General features: G+C 41.2%; 1 protein-coding gene across 1 annotated transcript; it reads right to left on the bottom strand.

The window, feature by feature from the left end:
* Positions 1–2,204: 2,204 nt before the first annotated feature.
* Positions 2,205–23,617, bottom strand: PAX9 (paired box 9). Its single transcript, XM_065403291.1, has 5 exons — positions 23,614–23,617; positions 22,228–22,854; positions 20,648–20,650; positions 19,044–19,183; positions 2,205–2,459 (listed from the first exon to the last, which is right to left on the bottom strand). The coding sequence occupies exons 1-5, from the start codon at positions 23,615–23,617 to the stop codon at positions 2,205–2,207; spliced, it is 1,029 nt and encodes a 342-aa protein (XP_065259363.1).
* Between the last annotated feature and the right edge of the window lie 4,368 nt (positions 23,618–27,985).

The following is a 27,985-nucleotide window of genomic DNA, read 5'->3' on the forward strand; positions in this document are numbered from 1 at the left end:
AAAGCACTTACGAATATGTTTAAATCACATTGCCTTCAGTGGACCTTAAGCATGTGCTTAAAATTAAGTGCATGTTCAAATGCTTTTCTGAATAGAGATGGATTTAAGCACATTGTTAAAGATAAACTGCTGAAGTCCTTTGCTGAATTGGGGCCTAACTCAGTGGACGTTTTGCTGAATTCCAGGATCTTTGTTTCTTTAGGGCCAGGTTATATCTGTGTTCTGTGTGTAGAAGTCCTAATGATTCAACTGGCTTTTTATGCAAAGATCAAAGCTAAATACAGCCCTTAGAGTCCATCTGCCCTGCTGATTCTTCCTAATCTGTAGTCCTCATTCTGTTTATGAAATTACAAATGGTTACTGTGGAAATATGTTTTTCTGAAAGCTTTCCACAAAGTTTCAAGCTGCTTGTTAGGCCCCAATCCTGCAAAGACCTAAACACTGTGAACAATCCCATTGATGTTAATGAACTACTCAGAGTATGTACCTCTGTGTAGGATTGCTGATCATAAGGCATATGTAACTATTTACTCATTATTTCCTTTACAGTGCCATGGAAATCTGCCTATGGCCATCTGAGTTATAAATAAAGCTTGAAATTCCCATAGTAGGTACTGGATTTTATTGTGCCATTGAAACAATGTCTAATATAGATAAGAAGAAATCAAGATGATGTAATTAATGCAGTCTTTTAAAGTCTATATCTAGTGATGTTCTTTTAAGTTATTGCACAAGAATTCTAAAAGTACACAATATATTAATATTCTATTAAGGATATGAAATGTCACACCAATTTTCAAATCTTTCTCTTTCATGCATGTGTTCCACACGTGTCTGGAAGCATGTGGAAGACTTATTGGAGTAATATTCAGAACTTTATTATTGCCCTTGGAAAACAGGTAAGTTTGAAAAGACCAAAATATTAGCTGTTGGGGGGTTAATGTCGGGTAGAAAAATTTAAAGCAAAATTATTGGGACAGAATGCTTGCCAGTAGATACAGAAATGCCAAAAGGGAGTTTAACATTAAATAAATTTGTATTTGTCGGACCACCACCAGTATACCTACGAGTGAGACGTGTTTATGTACAACAATGTAAACTTTACCGGGAGCCATTTTTACATTCATTAAAGCAGAAATTTTAAGACAGCTTTTTCTGTTAAAAAAGTTACAACATAATCTTGGGGCTGAAATTGCTGAACACAGGGAAGCCAACAATGACAGTACAGTTTTGTTTCACAGTGGTTTTGTTAACTTAAATTTCACATTAAACTTAAGCTTCTAAATCACTTTCCTCTACAGTTCTTGGTTTTGTTCAGCTATTTTCCACCTGCTTCTCTTTTGTACACTTGGCACATGTGTGGTTGTGTCATGACTCTGGGAGATGGGTATGACTTGGGAGAGTTATTTGGTCAATTGCCTTTGAGTCCTCTGCAGAAGAAACAAAATGTCTTTCTTAAGATGTTGAAGCCTCCACTGTATGCACAAAACATACAAAAAGAACTGTCTCAACCTCAGCTACCCGAGGCTCTTGCCACCACCAAGCAAGAAACAGAAACGACCTAGAAAGTCACTTTTTAACATCAAAAAAGAAGCAGAAATGTACTGTGGAATGGAAACACAAATGCTGTCCAAAGCTTATATTTACAAATAGATAGAAAATACAAACACCTTACTGTTTTTGTAACAGGATGAAATACAGGAAGAATGTGAGAGCCACATATTGCCTTGATAAACAAACAGAAAATAGCAATATCTTAACAATAACAGTGGATCACTTAACCTCGTCGATAAAGGATTTGTTCTCTAGAGACGGATCATCAGCAAATAACTTCTGTTTGGCCACTTTTGTTGATTAGAGGCATAGCATATCTTTCCCAATTGATTTTTCTTTATTGATTTTTACACAATCTCAATGACAATTGCACATTTAAAGAGTTTTTGTTGACTTAGAATAAATATGGGTGGTTTTACCAATGAAAGTCCCAGGAGCCCTTTGAGGGATGTAAGATCTTCTTTACTTAAAACAGTGCAAGGGCAACAACCCATGGATCAGTTTCTTATGTTGTTTTGGCTAGTTCAATCCAAAAATTTTGTGGGAGAAAGGTCGGGGGAGAAATCTGTAAATGTCACCAACACAAAAGATCAGTCTCTGAGCCAGGGAGGGGAGGAAAAAGGTTGAGTTGTTCTAGAATGAATTTCATATCAGAGAGCAGAGGCTGTGACAGAGTGACTACCTTCTCGGGCTGTCTGCATGCCCTTGAATGCCAGCGACGCAGAAATATCACAGTTGTGAGGGGAGAGCGGAGTGCCTCCAGCATGCTGCCAACCATGGCCTGTCACATAACCAGAAGGGGCAGCACTGTATGTCATGTAAGGTGACACCTGGGCTGGTGTAGGGTAAGGCGCCATAGTTGGTGCTGAGACAAAACCGCTGACAGTTGGAAGACCATTTGGTGCCTGAAAGGGGAAGAGGGAAAAAAAGTTTCTAAAATATAAAGATACGTTTTTTTCTGCTTCAGAAAGAATGAACTCCTAATAATCATGAATTTGTACACATGTCTATATAGCCAGTGGGCAGGATACTGGACTGAGAGAATAAGGAGATTTTGGTTCTATACCTACCTGATTCTACCACTGACTTGCTGTGTGACTTTAGACAATTCACTTCAGCTTGCTTTGGGTGAACTCCTGGTCCCATTCAAGTCAATAGCAAAATTCCCATTGAATTTAGATTTCACCCTTTGTGCCTCAGTTTTCTCATCTGGAACATGGGGATAATTATACTTACCCGCCTTTGTAAAGTATGTTTAGATATATGGCTGAAAAGTGATATCTATGTGCATAGTATTATTATTCATGGTGTCTTTTTAAGCCTGCTTCTACATCTTTGGGATCTGCTCTTGCAAATGATCTTTACTCATAACTCCCATGAACTTCAATGGGACTTTTGTGAGCAGAACAATTACAGGGCACTTGCAAGAGCCTTACCATTTTTTCCTAGGTGTTTATATAGGCTGATGGCAGGGGGGCTGGAACAACTTTTATAGTGGGAGTGCCGAAAGCCATTGAACCAAACTGTAAACCATGTGTATGCTGGAAATCACTCAAGCCCGGGGGTGTGACAGCTCCCTTAGTTCCAGCACTTATGGCTGATGGTAAGAATTTCTATTTAAAATAAAAAGGGAGAGACATTCAGTCTGTCACAGGAGGAATTCACAAGGGAATGCCACGCTTTTTAAATGAAAAAATGGTCAATGTTTTAATTCACACACTGCAGATCCCTCCTTATCAGAGTACATGCAAAGCAAAGTCATTTATCCTGCTCAGGTTTTGATTCATGTAGTACTATTTTATGTGTCAGTGTTATTTTTTTCAGGAAGGAAGTTTTCTATTCGAATATAAGGGCACTGCAGATAGAGTCCTGATTCAGCAAAGCACGTAAGCATGTGTTGTTTTTCAATTCACTGCAATTAGATTTAAGCACAGGCTTAAAGTTAAGCTCCTTTGCAGAATTAGGGCCAAGCTGTGTAACATAGAGATGTAAGAAAGGGGGCAGACTTTTGTTTTGGATAAAACTTCACATAATGTTAAAATTTTCTACTTTGCCTATTTTTCTCTTCTCTGGATTTCATCTGGCCAAATTTCAGATTTATATCCACATTTTAGGTCTTTCTAAATTGTAAAGGTCTGGTTATGATCTCACATATATATATTTTGCACCAGTGTAACTCCATTAGGACTGATTTTCCTGCCTTTTACACTAATCAAATTCAGGAGTGAATCCACTGAAGTCAAATTAAAGTTTTACAGCAGTAAAACCAGCATGAGAGAGAGGAATCCAGCCTTGTGTATTTAACAGGCATATTAACACAAATTATACAGCTGTGGAAATAACATATTGTTTTTTTTCAAATTTATAAATGTTTAACTGAAACTGAATTTGCCATTTTTTTCCAAATCTAAATTTTGATCTGAAATTCAGCCCCAGTTAATGTTCTGGTATCTGAGGGCTCCCATGCCTGCTCTGGTGTTATAAAAATCTCTTCTGTACCAGGTTCTTGGGCTTTTCCTAAAGGTAACAGAAAGCACTTCACCATGCCAGAGTGACACAGGCAAGGGAGCCCTTAGATACGTATTATAAAGCTCTGAAACACAAAGATACATAATGTGACTATAAAATGGGGGAAGGAAATTGTGCCTGACAGGGATCCAGGGGGTAGAAGAGCTCTGGGAATTGTCCCTCATGGAGTTTCCTCTGAATTCTTCTGATGAGCGTGTGGGGCTTGCCCACCACATGGAAAAACCAGGTCATCCATCCCTCAACTCCCATGAAACCACAAACCATGGATATCCTATGCCTCTGTACTGGCTCAGGAACCCAGTGAGCCCCTCACAAGTCCCCAGTCAGTACAGCTGAAGCTGCACTGCTATGGAATGCTATGGAAGTCCAGGGGGCTTCCTCTGGAACTCTCCCCTTTAAAAGTATGAGTGGCTCTGTGCAGAAGTTATACCACCAAAGTCTATATTACCTTTTCAAGGATTCCCCACAGATTTTGGAGGGTGACGGGTGTCTCCCACCAATCCCCCACTTCACTCCCCTCCCCCACCTTCTGCACAAGCCAAGGCAGATTCCCAATAGTGTGCAGGTCTGGGGGAACAACTGGGCTCCAATTTTGTGAAGGAAGGAAGACAATAGAATGTTTATCATCTGCTGTACAGAATATCATTCTATAGAATGTTCTCAGAGAATGTCTCAAACACTGGCTGCTTCTCTTTGTGCCTCTTAAAATATGTTGAAGATTCTACAGCATGAGGCATTATCTTACTTGGGGGGGGGGGGGGAGAGGTGATTAGAATTCAAAGGTGTCATTCAAAGATGTGCTCTGATACTTTGTCATTTCCATATTAATGCGCTGTTTGATTTATAATTACAATGATTCTTTTTACACCACTCACACACCATTAAAATAATTATGCTTGGTAGCAGTGTAACTTTTGGTCTTCAAGAACCACTGTCTGTTGGGTCTAGTCCTACAGGCTTTGCCTAGGCAAAATTGTAATTGAAGTCAGTGAGAATTTTGTCTGGACTGGCACTCCAGAACTGAATACTGTGTATTGTGTGAGGCAAATCTGGCATTGTAAGTAGAATTGGAACCAAATAAAATATGCCACATGTCATTAAAATAAGTTTGTCAGGCATTATTCAAGGATAGGTGACTGCATGTCTTTTTGATAAATGCTTAGGCCCAAATTCACACATTTCATTTTCTTACATATCCTTTACATTGGCCTTCCCTAGCATGATACCATGCCAGTGAATAAAACAGACAGCCACGGATTTTAATTATTGGAAGGGTTCCAGCCTTTTATTGAATTACACTGCATATTTTACCTGGGTGGTTCAGTAACAAAATTTAACTACAGATTCATTCATTTTTATAAAAGATAAATAATAAAAATATACCCTGATTTTGTATATGTCAAATTAATCCTGCATGCCCCCACCCCTTTTCTTAAACCCCACCACTGATGATTTGATATATTTTAATATTACCCAAATACATTGCTTTGGGATTTAAAATGTAATTGCAGTAGTGACTTGTAGTCCAATATGGAGCCTTTCACCTGTTGGTCACCAGTTCAAATCTTTCCTAGGGGTTGATAATGACTGAAAAACTGTTATCATCTGATGACTCTTTGATTAAATGAATTGGCCTCATTTTAGTTCCTAACTAACCAGTCTTTATCTCACAAAACCATCATCACAGTAGGCACTAATTGGCACTCTAATCCGAAGTTTCAGCAAAGACACCAAGGACCAAACTGTCATGGAAACAGGTCTACCCTCCAAATTAGGTTTGAGGCACATAGGTGGGGCAGTGAGCGGAAGCTTTCATTGATGCTGCCTGTATTCTGCATTGTATGGGTTAACAGAGAGCTTGAACCTCCATCTGTCAATCCGGCACGTCTTACAAGCCCTACATTCACTTACAAATAAATGGAAGAGATTACATTCCATAACCCTGTATGCATTGGACGAAGAATTCAACCTGTGTATTTCAATAGGAGGAAATGAACACCAAAATCCAAACCTATATAATTAGGAGTCAGAGAACCCAGTGGTGTTTATGGGTTTGCAAAACCTTTAGAACTTTGTTTAAGGACTGAGTTTCGTGAAACGTTTTTAAGTTTCAAAAATATTTTTCTCTTAATTTAAACCATTGTTTTTCAAGGGAAATTTAATTTTAAAAACAAATAAATGTATTTCTAACCGAATGGAAACCTGTGCTATACAAATAATAAAGAATCTCGTTGGAAGGTAATTACTGTTCTGTTTCTAGGAAGACCCGGGGAAAACATTTGCTTTCCAATGTTGCATCTGCCCAGAACTCCTGTTTTGCAAGAGTGAAATGAAACTAGAACCTCAGCAGTTCTGAGTTATGTTCAAAATATAGAACCCGCGATTTTCTAGTGGTTTGTAAATTTAGCAAAACAAGTTCTCTCAACTGTGCTTGTAAGATTCAGGGCCTGATTCTGTTCTGGCTTCCACCAAATTTACACAGGTCTAGCTCCACTGAGTTACACCTGATTTACACCAGTGTAACTGAAAGGAGAATCAGGTCCATAATTTAAAAATAGTTGGCCACATAGCACTTCAGCTGTTGCAATTCAGAATTTCTCCACTGAAGTCAATGGAGCTGCACTTATTTTTGCCAGCTGAGGATTTGGCCCAATCATTTTATTTGATTATATATATATTTGAGATTACATTGGGGCGGGCCAATGACTGACACTTGACTCTCAATAATCTTTGGAACAAGTAGCTTACATTGGCCATCTGGCCACTTAGGGTATGCCTACATTGCAACTAAAAACTCGCAGCTGGCCCGTGTCAACTGACTTGGGCTCATGGGGTTCAGACTAAAGGGCTGTTTAATTAACAACGTGGGGCAGTCCCAGAGCTCGGGCTCCAGCCTGAGTCGAATGTCTACACTGCAATTAAACAGCCCCTCGCTTAACCCAAGCTCTGCGAGCCTAAATTGGCTGGCCTGGGCCAGCTGCAGGTGTCTAATTGCAGTGTAGACATACCCTTAAGAATCAACCCTATTCCTACTGAAGTCAATGACAAAACTCCATTAACTTCAGTGAGGTGGGGTTGGCCTCTAGCTTGTGTTTTCTAAGGAGACAAGGAACAAACACCTCGGACAATCTCTCCTCTTTACCTCACAGTCTCCACCATCTCCATTTGATGGGTTTCATTTGATGGGTTTCATTTTTTCCAGTCTTGGCCTTGAGCCAAATTCTGCTCTGAGTTACCCCAGTATAAATCCAGAGTTCCACCAGTGAATGATTCCTATCACTTTTACTTGATTTAATCCTTATCCCTTCTCCTCTTACCTCCTTGTTTGTCTGTTACACCTATGTTTTATGGGTGCCTGCTTTATTGCCTGATCCTGCAAAACCTTCCTCATTGAATTCTATGATTGTAAGCTTTTTAGAGCAGGAACTGTGTCTATTTAAAATTTATGCAAAATACCATGCAAAGTTATGGCAGTACATTCATGTCTGTTACTGTAAATCATAATATTCTGGATGGACAATGTAAGTGGTTATTATTTTGATAGAGTTGCCTCCATTATTCTGTCTCATCAACCCATTGTTCTGGTGCTTGCTGTGATATTTCATTAGGCTAAGGTGTTTTTGGAGCTTTCATTCTGAAGAGGTGTTTTAAACATCTATGAAAAACAAATTGTAACTTCCTTGAGAAACAACATTTTTCATGGGCAAACAGTGCCTTCCTCAACTACCTCAACACTAATGAGCTCGATCCAGTAGTCTTGCTTCAAACCAAATTTCCCCGCTGGAATCAGTTGGAGTTTTGCCTGTATCAGGTCAATAGGAATGGACCTCTGGTAAACAGTGCTGCTATTTCTCAACTGTAATATCAGTGTGGATGTAACGCCTCTCTTTGGAGCAGCAAACTTCACATATTAACATTATCCTCCAGTGCAGAGCCATCTCCCAAAAGCAAACTAAACAAACTATCAAAGGTTTCACACTAGTGTTACTAAGAGCAGCAGTTAGCCTTTAGAATGGAGTGTTGCCAGCAGCCTTAATTATAGGCACGCTACCGTAACTCCACAAGTAAGACATTTTCTCACTGCTCATTTTTCAAAATGAAAAGCTGGAGCAATTTCTGCAAACTGGAAATGTGCATCCAATGTGCTGAAAACACATTTGCAAAGTAGCTGCTGAACGAGTAAATTTTTCCACAGCAAAGGAAAACTACAGCAGAGAGCACGGCTGCATATCTAGTCTTCCGACAGTAAGAGTAAATCATCTTAAATGCCCCCAATATGTTTAACGTACTTCGTGATGTACATATAACTAGTCAGAGAGGTTACAGGAATATGACTAGAAGCAATCAAAAGCAAACTGTAAATATAAAGGAAGCAAACATGCTAAATCACTCCCTTTAATTGGATGGTAAATATGATTTATAAATCAAGCAAACATAAGGGATCCCAAGGGTTGGGTAAACAAATTTTCCAAGTAAAACATCAGCAGCAGGTATGTAATGGAAATCTCTTTTAGGAAAGTGGATTGCCTAAAGATGCAATTAATACACATACATTTCTTCTAACCTTTTAAAATAAATAACATAAAATAATATTTTGGTTGTGATTGTAGTTAATAGAATTAGGGCTAAATTCTGCAGTCATTACTAAGGCCTTTGGCATCAGTGGGAGAAATTACATGATCCTACAAACGCTCACGAACGTTCCATTGATGTTAATGGGGATACTCATGTGAGTCAGAATTATTTGCAGGAGTAAGAGTTTATAGAGCTGAGCTCTAAGTAAGGACTGCAGTACTTGGCCTTTTTACGATAAAGCTCTTCATAAAAGAATGTTTCTGAAAAATAATTTTGACCACATGTTGTGTCCAGATATACATGAGTAGATATGTATAGCCAGATATACATGAGTAGTCTAGTTAGAGTGGATTCTGCAACCCCATATTTGCTGAGTTTTCAGTACTATGCGTGATTCAAAAATCTATGTGTATTTTATAATGTAGTGTATCCAGCATACTGGAAATAGTTACCTTTACTAGACACGCTCCTGTTTCCAACTGAAATCAAAGGTCATTAATTTCACTGGGAGCCGGATAAGATTTATTTTAAAAACTGGGGAAGGAAATTTTCATTAAACAACTTCAATGTTCAAAAGAAAATTTCAACCTGAAGAGAATGTGGATTATCTAGTAGGAGGTAGAACACTGTCTTCAAATATATTACCTCAATTTCAGCATAGTAAATATATTAGACTGCAATACATTTGAAATTATATTATTTAAAAATTCTAACAGTGTAAGTGTGGTAGCTTTATACTTGGTTTATTGCTCCGGAGAAATGTAAGTGCACTGATTTCCAAATTATCTGGCTGTGAAACTGAAGAGAACTCTTCAGGAGCTGGGATTTAGCTGGTTTACTCTTTATATATAAATGACATGGAGCAGGGTTAACAATCCTACATTTGAATTGAACAGGATTATGCTCATGAATAAAATTATGCACATGCTTAAATGTTTGCAGGGCAGGGTCCAAATATTTAAATAACTAGCTGTCCACAGACAGTGGATCTCTCTGAAGTGAGGTCATTTTTTTCACCGAACTTTACTGTCAGTTTAGGTTCACAGTAACTAGAATTCAATATGCAGTGTTTTGTAATGAAACTCCAAGAGACATTCACGCTACTTCATTATAAAATGTGGTCCACTCTCTTAATAATGAGCAGGTTCTACCCTCTATATTTAATGCACTTTTTTATTAACTTAAAGTTGTTTCCCTTTTTTCATAGACAGCTCCAGCTGCACCAAATAACACATAAAGTTGGATCAGACTAATTGAATTTTGTAACTGCAGTTGTAATATTCATCAAGACATATCTTAATTATGTTTGGTTATCAAATTCCAAGTCTGAGTCTCTTTAGGGGAGCAAAAAGCTGCTCTCGGAAACAGTAATAATAAATTTGATTTGCACACCAACAACAGCCCCCTCCCAAAGGTTCCAGGGGCACTGCACAAAATCACCAAAACAAAATATAACAGAAATAAAAGTGAAAACACCTTCTTTAAAAGCCAAACACATTAAAAACAGACCCAAGGAGTCCATGACAACAACAGTGTAGTAAAAGAGAAATAAAGGAGAAAAGGGTAACACATATGGGACCCAATAATGGTCATATAAACAAAATAAAACTTATTTTTTTGGAGGCAAGAGAAAGGGGATTTAATACTGTCAGGGTGTTTTGTGTTTTGTTTTTTTCTAGAAGAGAAATGTGGATTTCATTGTGGAGTGGAGTCCACACTTATAGTCCACCACAGCTAAGGTCAATCATAGAAATGTATGACTGGAAGGGACCTCAGTCGCTCATCAAGTCCAGTCCTGTGCACTGAGGCAGGACAAAGTATTATTTAGACCTGAGCGGAGTGTGTCTAATCTGTTCAGAAAAACTTCCAGAGACAGAGATTCCACAACCTCCCTAGCTAATTTGTTTCACTGCTTAACTACCCTTACAGTTAGGAAGTTTTTCCTAATGTCTAACCTAAATCTCCCTTGCTGCAATCTAAGCCCATTACTTCTTGTCCTGTCCTCTGTGGTTAAGGAGAACAATTTATTACCCTCCTCTTTATAACAACCTTTTCCATACTGGAAGACTGTTATCATGTTGCCCCTCCGTCATCTCTTTTCTGGACTAATCAAACCCCATTTTTGTTCAACTTTTCATTGTAGGTCATGTTTTTAGACCTTTAATCATTTGGACCTGTTGCTCTCCTCTGGTCTTTCTCCAATTTGTCCACGTTTCCTGAAGTGTCGTGCCCAGAACTGGACACAATACTCCAATTTAAGCCTTATCAGTGCTGAGTAGAATGAAAGAATTACTTTTCATGTCTTTCTTCCAACACTCCTGTTAATACATCCCAGAATGATATTTGTTTTTTTGCAACAGTATTACATTGTTGACTCATATTTAGTTTGTGATCCACTATAACCCTCAGATCCTTTTCTCCAGTACTCCTTCCTAGGCAGTCATTTGTATTTGTGCAATTGATTATTCCTTTCCTTGCATTTGTCCTTATTGAATTTCATCCTATTTATTTCAGACCATTTCCCCAGTTTGTCAAGATCATTTTGAATTCTAATTCTCTGTCCTGAATCATATGCTAACATAGGACATGACAGTGGCATTCTTAAAAGGCAGGTGACATATGAGCATTGTACATTCGCTCCAATGTGCATTTTCAGTTCAAAATCAAATTTACAGAACATGATACAATATTTTTGCGGATACAGACTAACACGGCTGCTACTCTGAAATATAAGTGGAGGTCATTCTCCTTTGAAACTATGGTGAGTGCTCTACCAATACCTAAGATGGATCTAGTAAACCTACAGACCCCCTTTGATGCAAAGTTATATAAAATTTTCTAAAGAAATTCTATATGCTTTAAGTTTAAAACTCCAGCCTCAACTATGGAACTCCAACTGGCACCTCAATGAAATCTATATAATATATGGCAAGGAATTAATGTTTTTCTTGTCTACATTGATAGATAAAAGTGTATTGTTCTCACAAGTTCTATAGAAAATATCTACCTAACATAGTATATTTAACAATATAGTCAGACCACGCTGGGGTCAGCAGGATGGAGAAAATAAGGGAGTAGGGGCTCCCTCAAGACTTGCTGGCTCATAGAAGTGGTGGGAGAGCTACTAATAGTGCTAGTAATTTGCCCTCCCAGTGGAGACCCGTCACCCAAAGACAGCATTCTCATTGTCCAGCAAGGCTCCAAGCTTGCAGGGGAAATTATCAGGTGCTGGCAAACTGATGAGGTTGACATCAGAGCCCATTGCCTGTGACTGGGAATACAGGCAATCCCCATTGGCTACCCAATTGCCATGGCAGCTGTAAAGCACAAGGTATAGATTCCTGTCTCCATTCTCCTGCACTCCAAACACAGGAAGGCTTATGGGATGGGTTTCTAACAAATTCCCATGTTTCTAAGGATCTGGTCCTGATGAGGATCCCTCAACACTCAAGCTCCTCATTCCTTCAGAATAGGTGCCATGATCTTGACTACCGTGACTGAGTTCCCAGACAGTGATGTCCAGGCAATAAGTAGCTGGCACTCAGGAGCCAACCTGGGCGCCAACCATTCACTCACCTCTCTGACTTTCTTTATTAGTTTCATCCCGGTGGAGTGCCCTGAAGCCATGTGGATTGTTGGGCAGGGCACTGTGTTTTGGGCGTGGAAGCAGGTGGCAAGTAAGAGGCAGGTCTCACAAATAGGATTCGAATGGGGTGCGATCCAGATCACCTGGGAAGGAATCAGGTGTATGTAGTGGGATCAGCTCATGCCGCTCATCCACAAAATGCAATGACATGGATGCCTAGACCTCATCATCATCCACCTTGGTGACAATGTCTTGATGGTGTGAACCAGTGTAGAGCAATTAATCAGAGTACAGCAGGACTGGTCATTCCCCAGGCCAGACTGTTCTGGTCTAAATTCCTCCCTTTTCAGGTGTAGTAGGCAGCATAATCCCTTCAGCTAACTGGGCAATTAGGAATTTTACTTGGCATCTTGGCAAGGAAGCCAACGGGAACATGTCCTAAGTGCCCAGGACACTTGATGCCTGGAGAAAGTGCATTTCCATGATATTAGCAGAGACTTGTTTATCCCTGGACCTTCACTTATGAATCCAACTGTTCAGCGTCTGATTAGGAGTGGAGGATGCCAGCTAACTAATTTGGTAGTGGCAGTTTGTGGCAAGTAATCCTTGTAAGAGGGTTAGATAATATGCCAAAACATTTAGGGCTAAATATTCAGCTCACTCTTACTAGGGTCACCATTTTTTGTGGGTGCAAATAATTGTGGATGAAAATAATTAGTGGTGCTGTACCCACTGCACCCACAATACCTTGTCCGCTGTAACCAAAGAGTAGGATCTTAGATATTTACATGGCCTAAACTGTTGGTGCAAGTAATTCTGGATGCAGAATTGCACCTGCAGTTATTTGCCCTCTATTGCCCTAAAATGGAGGCCTGGATATGAAAGTCTCTCCAGTGTGATATAAGAGGTTGGAGTTCATGACCTCCCAATCTCAGTGCAATTGGGAGGAAGGAACCAGTTAAGTCTGAAAATTCCAAAAGTGAATGTTCAGCAGCTGATAAAGGTTTGGCTGTGGAAGTGAACACTCAATAGCTGATAAAAGGTTTGGTTGTGGGTGAGTGAAGCTCTCAGGATGAGAGCAGGGCTTCTTACATATTAGTATGCGTAAGCTCTAGCCATTAATAATGTCTCTGATTTGCTAGAGTGGGGCCTCATTCAGGGCTGATCCAAAGCCCATTTAAGTTAGTGGGAGTCTTTTTGCTAACTGCAGTGGGTTTTGAATCAGATCTTAGAACAGAATTAACTTGCAGGATACCTGTACTTAGACACTAGTTCTTAATGTTGGCCTGTTAAGAAAGTAGCAGTCATTCTAGTCAAATGTGCATGTCTTCTTCCTGCAATATCCACGACAATAAATTCTGAGAAAAGTATTGTGATAATATTTGCCTAACATTCCACTACTTATATGTACACATAATCCAAATCCTTGCATTAATTATAGAAATGCAAATACAAACTTCAGTACTATTCAATTTGTGCTTCCATAAAATTAGTCTATTCAAGACTTAGTCCTTTGAACATTGCAGTTTACAAACTGTTCATGCTTATAAAACATCTTCATTTCAAATGCAATGTACAAATGGAATTCTATTTATTTTAGCTCCACAAGGATTTCAATTAGTTTCCCTAAAACTGTGTATACAAGCGGCTTAACTCTGAAATCACTTTTCTTTAAATGCATGGTATAGTCACTTTTTCATATCAATGTCCACAGACTAATGACTCTCACAAGTATCCCCAACACTTAATAAAGTATGTTTTCAGGCATATATGTGATTGTGTTGCTGAGTTTGAAGATGGGAAGCATTTGTGAACCAAAACTGTCATGTTCCCAGAAAAATCTAATTTCCGCTTCAGGTTCCTCTTTACTCAGACTGCGCTGTCTGTAAAGCTGCTTTGGCTACAAAAGTGTGTAAAATGATGCACTGGGAAAATATAATTCAAGTGCTTGCATACAATTTAAGACTGGAGGTATCTGTTAATTAAAAATCAATAGGAGCATTACAAGACATCTCTGTGATTTCCTACGGAACTTTTGATGCAAAATCAGAATGTGCCAGCCAAAGTTTTCAAGCTGTCAAAGTTCAAATATAGGACAAAGTTTTGGGCTCCAAAGACACAAGAAAATTATTAATGTGGGGAGCTTAAAATGTTGTACATGTGAAAGGTAGATTTTGTGTCAAGTGCATGTGACAGCATATTGCAAAGACAAAAAATCTGGAGATTTTTGGCCTGATTCTTTAGTCCTTACTCAGGCAAAATTCCCATTGATGTGCGGCAAGTGTGGAGTGAAGGGCAGTATGCAAAGGAGTCTCTGCACCACCTACATGTTGCAAAGGGGCACTGCCGGTGCAAAAGACTGATACAGGAGTCAATGAGAGTGTTGCCTGCATGATCTGGCCCATTAAAATGACTGTGTTGCTTATACAAGGATGGAACGAGTAAATATAGCAGAACTGTATAAAAAAAAAAAACTTATTTACGGCTCAATTCTGCCACCCTTTCTCATGTGGAGTGACTTTCCTTTGGGCTACTTGTGAATGAAGAAGCACTCCACATGAGTAAGGGTAGCCGAATCAGACCGAGGCATCTGTGTGCAGCATTCCCCACAGTGCAAGTGGTGGAAAGCGGAACCACAGCCTGTCTTGCACATTGCTGGTGCATAACAAATTATAAATAATGATGATCAGTAATAGCTGTATTCTCATCTCCCACTAAACCCTTGTTCGAAGTGCAGTGTGGCACATTCTCCGCACTCTTGTTCTGCAATTAGAACTCTCATTAGAGGCACAGAGCCTGATTCCCCACTGTTTTACTCTAATCTTAGGCCAGTGAAGCGCTATTGACTTTAGTTATGTTGGCATAAAACTGGAGCACAGGGTTGAATCTATTATTTTAGACCAATCTCTTCTGTTCTATGGGTGAAATTCCACATTCATCCCCCTCTGGATAGAGTTTCAATAAACAAGATTTGTGCAGGGAACCCCTTGGAATGGCATTCACCGAGTAGCCCACAGGCAGCGCACGTATTTCACTGTAGGCTCTGTGCATATGAATACCGGCTGAAACGTCTTACTCCATTGATTCTAGATACTTTGACCCTAGATCCACAAAAGTGCAGACCCAAGGGTCTCTCCTCCTGCCTATGCCAGTCTACTCAGGCAGTTCCCCCTTTTGCAACAGGTGTGGAGACACCTCACAGTCTTGCTGACTGATTTAACTGCCTCAGAATGTTTACCACAGACGCATCATGCTAGGATGAATTTCAACCCAAATGAACAAACTGATAAGAAAATTGCCTGTACATTGAGCATTCAATCTGAAATCCATTTTGTACCTTGTTGGGAAAGCTCTATTCAAACCACAAATCTTGTCAAAACTGCAAAAAAATTCACATTCTTCTTGGGCATTTATTTCCTTTTGAGAATATTCTGGGTCACAGAAGTAGCCAATGTATGAATTAAGACAGTTATATACATTTTAATGAATACTATGGTACACAAGCAAGAACACTATACTGTAAGTAGCCCAGAATATAAATTAGAGCTTCCCAGAGACAGATTTAATCTACACATACTATTCTGGAAAAAAGATGTTTTTAAAAGTACTCAGCAGTACTTTTTATTTTATTTTATTTTTGAACATGCACAGCTCTGAAAATGACATTTTCCACAACTGCTAACTATTTTTTGGCCTTTCTATCTTGTGGACAATATACATGTGTTAAGTGAACACAATTTTACTAATAGTGTAGAATTTGCCCCCATTTTTTTCCTACATTTTAAAAGTAATTTTTGTAGTCAACTTTTTAGGTTGTATGTAATGTTTAAATAATACTAGTGTTGCCACAAGAACATTTATATGCATATAAAACACATATATATTGAAAGGATGAGATGTAAAATACAATTTCCTATGCTCGTGTGGAAAACAATTGTAAGGTTCAATTTATGTTACACTGTTCTTTAGCTCATCTGTTAAGGTGACTGAAAACCTATCAGAAGCAGCAGTTTACAAGGCAAGGGTCTAATCCTGCAAATACTTCTCTGGATTTAGTCACATGATAAAGTTACCCATGTGCATAAGTGTTTGAAGGATCGGGGGCTTAAGCGATTATATACTGGGCTGTTCTTAAAAGGACAATGGCAAGGTATTTTTTGGTAACTTGTTTGCATATGCACTATTTAATAAAACTAGAAGCTTGGAAATTAAATTAATTCATTAGTTGTTTTTATTAATTGCAACTCTTAGTTGGGCTGCTAGCATTATTTGTGATTGGGGAAAATAGGCTAGTTTTAAGAAAAGCATGACATAGTCAGGAGTGTTGGAACAATTTTTATATTGAGGGTGCTGATGATGGAAAGCATTGAAACCATTTATTTGGTGTTTGTTGTTACTATGTCAAGCCAGGGAGTGCAGCAGCACCCTTAGTTCCAGCACCACTGTAGATAGTGTTAGCAAACATAATGAAAAGGTTGCTCACATCTGGGGCCTACCACGTTTTCCATTACATCTATACAGCTATGTTTTCAGAAGTGTTCATTCATTTTGTGAGCACTGGATTTCAGGTGCCCAACTCTAGACACACCTTGTGCTTGATTTTAAACAGGGCAGAGGACTCTCAGCTCTGAAAATCAGGCAAAAAGTGACTCAAATTAGACACTCAAAAATTAAGCCATACAAATTTACTGAACACTTCTGAAAATGCTGCCCTCCAACAATAACAAAATTTGAATATAGGACATGAATTTCCCAAAACAAAGTAGAACCACCCCCTGAATGAATTTCAGACTCTGCATAGAGAGCAGAATTAACGTGTTTTGGGAAATATGCTATGGTTTTGAAATATATTTTTACTGTGTGTTAAAAATGTGCTACATGAGTCTGTTACATCTTATCCCTGGGGGCACGATTTGATCCCTTATCAGCAAATGTAAGTTAGACAACTGTTTCTAATATTGTTCAGTAAAAAATTCGTAGGAATTAAACAGAATATTTAGGAGTAAAATTGCTTAACAATATAAAAAAGCAATGTATATACCCTGTTTCCAAGCTATTCAATCACCTGCTGAATATGGTGTGAATTTTCCATGTGTTTAAATGCATATTGGGAATGATTCTTTTTAAAGCAGTGAGTCTGAATTTTAACCAAGCTACCCTTAAAATACCTGGGGTCAGAAATCTAGCTCTGTTCTCTAGGTAAATCCACTTAGTGAACATCTAAATGTGAGGTGTATTTCTAGATGGACAGTAGGAAATCGGCCTCTGTCACTGCTGCTATCTGTTCAGTGACCGTATGCAAGTTCAGGTAACTGACTTGCTGCTGAGAAAGCATCTCCCCCAAACCAGCTCTCACATCCTGTGTGGGGAAGCCGTTGGTCGCTATACAAATGCCCAAAAGCTGATCTGGCTACTCCTAGCTTCCCTGGGGACTGCCTGTGGGTGGCTTTCCCACGTTCCCAGCAAGCTTTGGGACGGCTATTTCTTTTTGATTCCTTGCAAGGCCAGGTCCTTGCTGCAGTGCCCCGGGTACAAGCAGGCTCCCGCGCTATGGGGGCCGCAGTGGAGAGGGGCAAAGGGAGCGTGCGGCTGGGAAGCGGATAAAACGGGTCTCGGGTGTTTGCCGTGAATACGGAGCGGGGCTGGAGAACCCCCGTGCCCTGCTTGGCGCGAGCTCGGCCTGTTCGCTGCGTGGCAAAGCGGGGGCGGTGCGCAAAAGAGAGCGGGGACCTTTGTCCCAAAGGCAGGAGGAGGGGAGTTAAGATGTGTCTGGTTTCTTTCGGTAAAGGGCCTGTAAGCGCTGTAAAGGGCCCGCGGCGGTCCCCCAGCTGCCCAGGACTGGGGGGCAGGAGAGGGAAGCAGCTGGAGGCCGCCTGCTTAACACCATCCCCGAGATGTGTCAGGTCAGCATCACCCAGGAGCTCAGAAAGGCTCCCGGGATTTGCGCGCTCTCAGGCCCGACCCTGTGCCCGGGGGAGATTTCCCGGGGGCTTCGCTGGAAGCAGGATCGGGCCCTAGGCCAGCTGGGTATTTCAGCCCGGCGCCGAGGAGTGTCATCATGAGGTTCTGCCAGCAGCGAGAACGGGCCCTTCCCCAGGGCTCCCTGTGAGGGAGGCAGAGTCCGCATCGCCCGTGCAGTTTATTTCCCCCCCCCCCCCCCCCACAGATTTGAGCGGGCCTTGGATTTGAGATTAAATCTGAAAAGTGCAGACGCCTGGGCAAAGGCACCTTGTTCATTATTATTATTTATTATTGCAGCGATCGGCTCCTCCCGACAGAGTCTAGCCTGTGCCACATACAGCTCGACACCCCGGGGCCATGATCCACTGGGAATCCCGCACGTGGTAACGAGGCGGATTGGGAAGCAGTGCGACTCTAGTCCAGGCTCTGTCAGCTGGGTTACGGTTTGTTTGTGGAGGAGAAGGGGGTCCTTGTTCCTGTACAGATCGTTATAATTGTTCTTTACCGACTTTTTATGCACATTTAAGCAAAGCAGCGCCTAACATGGCAGGGTACAAAGGAGGGATCGTACCAAAACCCAGGGCAGCAGCCCAGCCAGTCCTGGGAACCGGCCCAGTACAGAACCCAGCAGTGAATAAGGAGAGAGCAGCACAGTGCTGAGATCTGGGACTTGAGACTGTAGCCAGGCTGAACCCAGAAGCCTGTGGAGAGTTTGGGCCCCTCTGCAGCCAGCCATTAGAAATCCAGCCGGGCAACCTTCTCGCAGACAGAAAGGAGGAAAGCTCCCCCCACAGTGCCGCCCTCCCGCCTGAGGTTAACAAGCGCTGTCTCTCTTTACCTGGCTGTACTTGGCCTCCTGCTCCAGGGAGCTCTTCTCGAGTCCATTCACAGCATGCTGGGCTGAAGGGGGGAAGCTATTTCTGCTCAGGCTGCTCCATTCTTCCACTTTGGGGCTGTGATAGGGCGAGCTGTCACTCACTGTTGGGAGACACGGGCACGGCTCGTTAGAGATTCCGAAAATGAGCTGGGAAGTGCCAAGGCAGTGTGCTTGTGGCAGGAATTGCTATGTGTGATTACAGGCTGTGCCTTCCCCCTCACCACCAACACACACACACACAGACACAGACACACACACACCAGACATCTCTAGGAAACCACTGGTTTCCATCATAGACAAGGTTTACACTTTGGTACAATGGCTCTCAGCACCCTCACTATAAAAACTGTTCCAGCACCCCTGCTCCTAGCAGGACCGGCTCAGCTGAGTGACAAATCCTCCCTATTTCTATCCCCGCAATCAAGAAAAACAACCGATGACTCCTGAATGACACCACCGGACACCTATTTATAATATTTACAACAGCTTGATTTCCTTCTTCTCCCAGAATAAAAAACTGTGGAGAAAACTGAGATCCATGTATGCATGTCTCCTGCTTTATGAAGTTAAACCTCAAAAACATTTTAATAGCATTTCGCTTTCTGTACTAAATAGACTGTACTCATCTTCCCCAAATGGCCAGAAACTGAGTTACCGCTTTCGGTAATTTGAAGGAGACTTCAGTTGCTTGTTTGAAAAACTGAGTAAGTCCCTATAAAATTTTATTTTAAAAATACTTGATGTGTAAATTATATATCATGTCGGTAATTTACATATCTTTTTACATACATATCATCGCTGTACGTGTAAATTGGTGTGTGTGTGTGTGTGTGTGTGTGTGTACACCTCCATGTGTGTACACCCCCACCCTGCCACCTCACTCTCTATAGAAAATCTGTTGGATTTCTCTTTGGAGGTAGGGGTTGAAGACTGACAGACAGGAGAGACAGAGGGAAAGGAAGACAATAGGAGAAAAGATCAATCATAAGTTAGAGGAGCGAAACCTTCAACGTTTCCTTTCCGTATGGAATCGAAATACAAAGAAACTCACATAGTATATACCGATTAGCACAAGCCCCGGGGTTGTTTCGAATCATTCATCATCACCTTTCCCTGACACCAGGTAATTTAGAGGAGAAAATTGCGTAAGAATAACTATGTGCTTGACATAATTATTTCCAAGGTAGATTTAACGGAACAATGTAACTTTTTTTCAAAGGGAAAAGATAGCCGTGTTGTTCGCAACTCTAGCACTGCAGAATTATGAACACACACACCCCAGTAAAAAACGTTTAAAAATCATTGATTTTAAACGCGTATGACTCTGCTAGGGATTCGTGGGGCTGTAACATTTACAGGCAACGAAAATTGTTCGGCGTGAACCGGAGTACTGAGGCGAGAATGGTTTCTCCTAAGCCACCTCGACCCCGAGCTGGGAAGTGTGCTTGCTGGGATCCCGAGCCTGTTCCCGCTGAAATCAAAAGCAACCCCTCTGATTGACTTGAGTGGGAGCAGGATCGAACTCTCGTGTTAAACTGTTTCTGTTCAGAAGCTACTTCTCTAACCTCCTTGCAAGGGAAAATGCAGTCCATGGCATAAGCCTGAAGTTGTCTTAAGAAACTGAGCTCTCTCTGCGAGCCCCCTTTTCTGCTGATCTCACACTTTCCCATGAATAGGGGCTTCCTTTAAATGTCAGCAAGGTCAATTTATCCTACAAATCAAGCGCAAACAACCCTCGTATGCAGTTTCTGCTGTTCAGCAGCCCAAACCTTGGTTTGGGGGAGAGGAGAATGTATATTGTAGTAAATCTTGTAAATCCCAAAGTCTGAGATAGAGGAGGAAAGAAATCTAAACACTCAATGGTACCTTAAGAGGCCCTGTTGCCAATATGATGTTAATAAAGGAGGAATTCATTAAAACCCTCTCAATTTCTAATTTAATTTTCCCTGTAATGTTCATTTCAGACATTCCACCCACCGTGAATGAACATACTCTAGCATGTATATTTGCCAAATCTAGCTCCACACGCACATACGTCTGGTTTGTTTTTTTGTTTATGGGGGTTATACTTTGAATTTAACATGGAGGGGCTGCCTTTGCTTGTAAAAGCCTTCTAACACCAATGCATTTGGAGTGTTTGTTATACTGATATCTTGTGTAGTTGAAAACATGCAATGAAACAACGTGTGTAGTTGAAAACAAGCAATGAAAATAGAAAGCCAAACTCCAGTTCCAAGATTAGGACCCAGAGAGAGCTACAGCCCAGAGTTATTTGTAAAATATGCTCTTTTCATCACATTTAATGTTTGTTACTTGGCAAAAACTAAATTTGAAAATGTTCTTTTTTTGCTGCAAATGGCAGAGACTTGTTCAGCTACCGTTTCTAGCCAAAACAAAAGAAGGAGCGTAGAAGAAAAGCAGTCACTTGGAAAGGAACAAATACAAGTTAAGTATCAGTGGTTTCGTTTTTCTGGACCACCACTTCGGAGGAAAACAAAGTAAAACATAAGAATGAAAGCAATTAGGTGACATTTGAACTTCCTGTCTGAGCAAATTTGGCCTGATTGCGAAAACTAGAGAAACTGAATTTCTCTATAATTTCAAGATGCTTTCACTTATGAATGCCTGATTTGGTAACAAATATACGTAATACACAGAAGGCATGCGAGATCATTATATCATTAATGACTGATAAGGAAGACATAGATGAGATATATGATACTGAGAAAGGGAGTTAATGTGGACGTGCCATATTTTTTAGCCCATGCTGCCTGTTCTTCAGCTAAATTATCATTGCTAAAGTCAACATTTGCCATTGCATTATGTATTATACGTCCAAAAAGCATAAGCCCATAGAAAATGTAGTAAAATGAGGCCTTGAAACATAAACCCTTATCATTATTTAATATGTTCCTGATCTTTAGTGTGTGCTGGAGAAAACAGCTCTATAATTTACAAACTATGGAGATAAATAAATGAAATTATCACTAAACTTTGAAAGAATTGGAGACTTCCTGCTCTGAAACAGAAAAGTCGAAATTGTCTAAGAAAAATACTCAGAAATTAGGCGTTAAGGGACCCCGCTTTTGCTATCAACATAGTAGTCCTATGTGATAAGAAGTGTCTTCTTTGGCTCTTTTCTTACCTTGGTCTGTTATGGACCTGATCCCCAGGATATCCGTGACCGAATGGGAAGAGGGCCAGGTCCTAGGCATAGCCATTGTGTTGGGGATTGCTGGCACTCCCGGCGGGGTTGGCACTTTGGCTCCCGCAGCAGTGATGGGGCTGGGATAGGAGTATATGTGGTTGTAAGGCAGAGCAGGCTGTGGAGGGGGTTGATGCTGTTTGTAAGATTCGTAGTGACCCTGCTGAGAGAGATTTCCAATTTTGTTCCGGAGGATCCGGCTGATGGAGCTGACCGAAGGCACATTGTACTTGTCACACACGCCATCTGCCAGCAGTCGGTCTCGGATCTCCCAGGCAAAGATGCCCGGATCTCTTTGTTTGTAGGTCCGGATATGTTTCACCACCGTGGGGGTGGTTACCCGAGGCTTGCTGCCTCCGATCGCCCCTGGTAGGATGGAGCCAGTCTCATTGTAGCGCGCCAGGATTTTGCTCACACAGCCATGGGAAACCCGCAGTTGTCGGCTGATGTCACAGGGTCTGATGCCCAGTTGGGCCAATTCCACAATCCGGAGCCGGATGGCATTGGGCAAGGGTCTCCCATTCACAAACACCCCTCCGAGCTGGTTCACTTCCCCAAAAGCAGGTTCTGCAAGCAAACACACACACACAAACACATTTGACACGGCAAACGGTTCACGGGGGGCCGTTTGAACCCACCCAACTATTAATCATCAAAACGCAGATGTCACCGGTTAGAGGGAACGCACCACGGTCACTTCATTTACAATGGTTTTAATCTAATGCGGCTGAATTTTTTAAAAACAAACAAACATGGCAACATTTTCAAAGCTCATTGATTTGTGCCATTAAAAAATAGTCCAGGATGTACATTCCAGAGGTGAAAAGTGAGATCACACAAGCAGACAAGTCTCTTTATTTCCCCCCCAAAAGAGAGGGGAAAGCCAGCAAAATTGGTGGAGTGAATTCTGCAAAAACATGAGAGGTGAGGGAAACTGAAAGTAGTAATTAAAGAAAAAGATCAATTCTAGTGCTGTTTGCGCCTGTTCATGCTTCTTTGTTAGCAGCACCACTAGCCCCACATTGCGAAGCAAACGTGTTAATTTTTAAACTGCTGCGCTATCGATGTCAGCAACAATATACAATGTGCCACACAGGCTCAAATCATCTGTTAGGCTCCAATCCTCCAGTACTCTCATAATAACATTAATAATAAACCAACCAGTCATTAGCTTGCTCCATTCTGTGCTGCTGACCCTTAACATGTTCCTACAACTTGTAGGAACACGAACAAAGTCAATAAGCAAATTGCGGCTGCACATGATCTCACACTGGTGCTCTCTCTTTTGACAGCCCTTGAACCCTCCTGCAGCTTCCAGCCACTTACCCATTGCGCTGAGCAGGACACCAATGAGACTAAGCTTCCAAAAGGGAATTTAACAACAGATTCAGTCTCCCGGCCTCCTGCAATCCCGGCTGGAAAAGTCCACGGGTCCCTCTGATTTCCACTCTAGGAGATAGCAAGAACGTAAGGAAAAAGGCTAAAAGGAAGTCTGTTTCCCGATGAAAGAGACTTGAGTTCTGCATTTCAATCTCACAGCAACGTGGGCTGGGCTGGGCTGGGCCGGGCGTCTCAGTCTATCAGTCACCAGAGGTACACCCGCCCCCGAAGGGCGGACCCAAGGAAACGGGGCCTCCCAATTGGTGCTCGATGATGATAGACAGCATAATCCAGGAAGGCTCTTCCGCTTTCTTTTGCAGGCATGCTCAGCACCTGGATTCCTAATACAATAGAGCCGAATATTAAATACCTACGTAGTGGTAAGTCGCACAGAGAGTGCAATTAATATAGGAAATATGCGGAATAGTTTAATGATAGCGCTGTAGTAAGGCATTATTTTGTAGAAAAATCAATTGATCCTGTCTCTACCTGTGAATGAGATCTATTAGTTCAAGTTTACATACTTTCAGGGTTGGTAATACTTTTACTAGGCTATTGTCAACGGCGCCAATATTTTGGTCATATCGCTTTAGAGAAAGCAATCTGTTCAAAGTTTGTAGATACGCCTGCCTTTTAGTTCATTCAAGTTTTCTCTGGCTATTGCTGTTTGCACAATAAATGACCAGACAGAAAAATATGTTGACGTTTATAGCCAATAACTGGAGTCAGCAGTTTCACAGAGGAATAACAGCAACGTCTTGAAAAATGCAGAGTTCTTTATCATTTATTTTGCAGATAATGGAGATTTGTGTGTCTTTACGTGATCCTGCTGTAATTTTAAAATAAAAACGTTTTAACCAGTGAATATATTATTTAGCATACGTCCCAGAGAGTTGTGATTGTTAAAAGTAAGTTTATTTTTTGTTATGAACTAAAAGCATGTACGAAAGCCAAATGAATCTGTGAGTTGTATAGATGAAACGTGGATGCAACTGTCTGTGTTTAGATGGGGGAATCATTGTGTCTGACCTCCATACATTCGTGCTCCGTGATCAAAAAACAAGACAATTTATATTTTTCATTCCTGTTTTAAGTGTTACATTATGTTTAATTATAAGATGTAAATGCCTGATTTTGACTTTCACAAAAACACTAATACTGGTATTAATAGAAGAAAATCATCAGAAAAAGTTGGTAGGCTCTGAAGTGCTTGCGTTTCATGCGATGTTTGTGTGTGTGTGTGCGAATGTGTTTTGTTTGGCATCGTTGCCTGTATCATTCACTAGATATGTTTGTGTACATACTTACATACACTCCACACATATGTCATACTAAACACATAGATTATACACTCCAATTCCAGCCAGGATTTTCTAATATTTTTCTTTCAAATTTATGTTTAAAAGTAGAATCTGCAGGAATAGGATATGTAAATGCTATATAATCGAGAAAGAATACAATACATTAATTAGAATGAAGTATAAACTCGGAAAATAAAAAAAAATCTGATCGGCCCAGAAGGGAGTGAGTTGGAACTGTTTCCAAATATCATTTTCAAATGAAATATTAAACGACGAGGATTTTTTAAGGAGGCAGGTTGTTAGAAGACAGAATTGAATTTCTATGGATATTAGGTCTTCCTTTACAGTATTATTTTAGACCCTAGTGAATCTGCACAATCAGGAATGAGTAGGATACTACCGGAAACAAGACCGGAATCAATTGTATGTTGAAACTATTTCTTGATGGAGGGAAGGCGATCATGGTCATTTTGTGGGCTTTTCCAAAAGATTCGGAATATTGATACATTTGATCTCTGATATGTATTTTGCACTGCGTTTCTGTGCCAGCAACGTGATTTGGACGTTCAAAATATCTTAGTTGTAAACTGTGGGATTTCCTCACTTTGTAAAAGTTCACCGATACCTCACAATACAATTCTCACACATTTACCATCGCCGGGTAACTACTGCAAGCTGTTAAATTGATCTTTCTAGAGGCTTTGGTGTGAATCAAAAGTCCTTTTGCCACTGTATGTTGATGTGCTCTGTGTATTTTTTTAAAAGAGAAGGCAATGATGTGTGGAACACTTATACAGCATTAATCAAGGCTAATTATGTAATTTAACAATACACTGGAGTGCATGTACAGAAAACTTCCGATCTGAATTAATTACTTAATCCCTTCCGAAATCTAATATATAGACTAATCCATTACAAGACTGGCTTTTGCTTCAAATACAGTTTTCATTTTAACCAACCGAATGTATTTTAAATATGTTAGATCGTTGCTAAATGACGGTAAGTAATGACCTAACTAGGGCCTTGCACAATGTATGTCTAAGTGCACAAATGATCTTCAGGTTTCCTCGCATGTATGATCTTTTTCTGTATTATTGCCCATTAGTTCTTGGTGTCTTTTCTTATTCTAATTATAAAGACAATGAAGAATGGCAGACTGAGTTGTCCTAGCAGTTAGCGTTGCGATTTGGGGCCCAATCCTGCATTCCTTGAGCACCAAAAAACTCCCATTGACTTCATTAGAGTGTTCTCCCCAACTCTGCCCGTCTCTCTCCCAATCTATGCCTGTGTGTGGACTATTCTATCCGCATTGTGCCTTTTTCTCTCAGTGTCTTCCAACCTGTCTAACCCCGCTCCCCTCTGACCCCGCCTCTGATCCCTTGGATATTCGGTTTCTTTTCCTTTCTCAATGTGTGTTCCTGATGTGGTCCTGTCGGAAAAGCTCGTTTACTCTGCTTGGGTCTCCAGTGGTTTAAGGATAATGTTTATCAGCAGTGAACGTGCTCAACTTGTTTCCATTTAACTGCTGAGTGTGGGCTGAAATAACAAAGGTCACAGCCACAGCTAGTCAGTAGAGGGCAGGGGGAACCGAGAGGAATAGGAAAACATGATCATATACAACAGCCTGTTGATCCCTGCCTGGCAAAAAGATTAATTTCAGGTACAAAATAATTAAATAATTAAAGGAAGGGGGCTTCCTTCCGAGCAGGCCGGCCCCGGCAGCGGATACAACCGCTGCTCGCTTGGGAAGTTTCCCCGGCAGTTGTGCGGCGCGGCAGTGGGGCTGAGAAGAGCAGGCTGCCCACGGGAAAGCAAACAGGACAAGTGGTTCTTGCTCGAGTCAGATCAGTCCGTGGGGCGCCTGGGGGGAAGCGCAGGGAGCTTCCAAGCGGAATAACTGTGAATGTAGGGGGCCGTTACACCCAAAAAGCGGATAGAGCCCATTGTTCCCAGTGGAGTTGTGCAAACCTGCATCGGTGCAACACCCCATTGCACCAGGTTAAGAGCAGAGCAGATTCCAGGGATCGTACTGGGAATAGTTAACAGGGAGGGGGGGTACAAAAGCAGCCAGCACACGCACTTAATAACAAGGGAAACGCCAAGTGGGTGCATGTGCGGGGCTGACACACCAAAGCCCTGCGATTAATGCAAGAAATCTGTTTCTTTTTAACTGCTCCGCTCTGTAGCAAAGTGCGGACCTGATCTTGTCCCCGTTTCAAGTCCAGGGGAGTTTGGCTTAGCTCAGGCCCGAGCTGTTGTATATTATATCTGCAGATGACTTTAGACTGACCACTGGTTTTCTTTGCATCCCACCCGCAGGTTGTTGACGGGATCCCTGCGTTTAAATGGATGGTTTTCCCTGAAAGGTCAGCGTCTGTGCATATATTATACTAATATCATACTGTAAAGGCTTCCATGGGTCTGCTCTGTTGAGCGCTTGAGCTACAGGCTGTCTGGGGTGGTCTTGTCTAGCTACACATGTGGTGTCCAGTTCTCAATATCTATTTTAATGTATTTCCGATAGGAAATGGGTTATACAGAATTAGCACTAGTGCGTGTCTGACAATATTTCTTACCATCTTTTCCCGTGCACCGTGGCCGGTGGATTAACTCCATGGTGCTGCTATGTATCTGATTTTGCCTATTTTACCAAAATGATTTTTCCCTCTGTCTGTCTTATGTCTGATCCTTCTCAGTTAAAAATTTAGGATCTAGTCCTGCTATCCGAACTCGGGCAAAACTCCAGTGGGAGTCAATGGGCGTTTGGAGGGCACAGGGAATGCAGGATCTGGCCTCCTGGTTGGATCCATCTTTCAGTAAGAGGGACGGATATGGGCAGCCATAGAGTCACTGGCGGCCAGTGCCTTTGGGAAGGACCTTCATCGATATCTTTGGTACCGAGAAGCAATCCAGGAGTCCTTACTCACCTAAACTCCGGTGGCTTAGAACAGGATCCAATCACTGAAGTAAATGGCACATCTCCCCGTGATTTCAATGGGAGTTCGATCAGGCCTTTA

This window comes from Emys orbicularis, chromosome 4, assembly GCF_028017835.1.
Source record: "Emys orbicularis isolate rEmyOrb1 chromosome 4, rEmyOrb1.hap1, whole genome shotgun sequence".
In the NCBI taxonomy this organism is placed as follows: domain Eukaryota; kingdom Metazoa; phylum Chordata; order Testudines; family Emydidae; genus Emys; species Emys orbicularis.

Excerpts from the sequence above, each read along its gene's own strand:
- PAX9 (XM_065403291.1), bottom strand. Across the intron at positions 2,460-19,043 it reads AGGAGGCCAAGTACAGCCAG|GCACCAAATGGTCTTCCAAC; the intron begins GTAAAGAGAGAC and ends TTCCCCTTTCAG.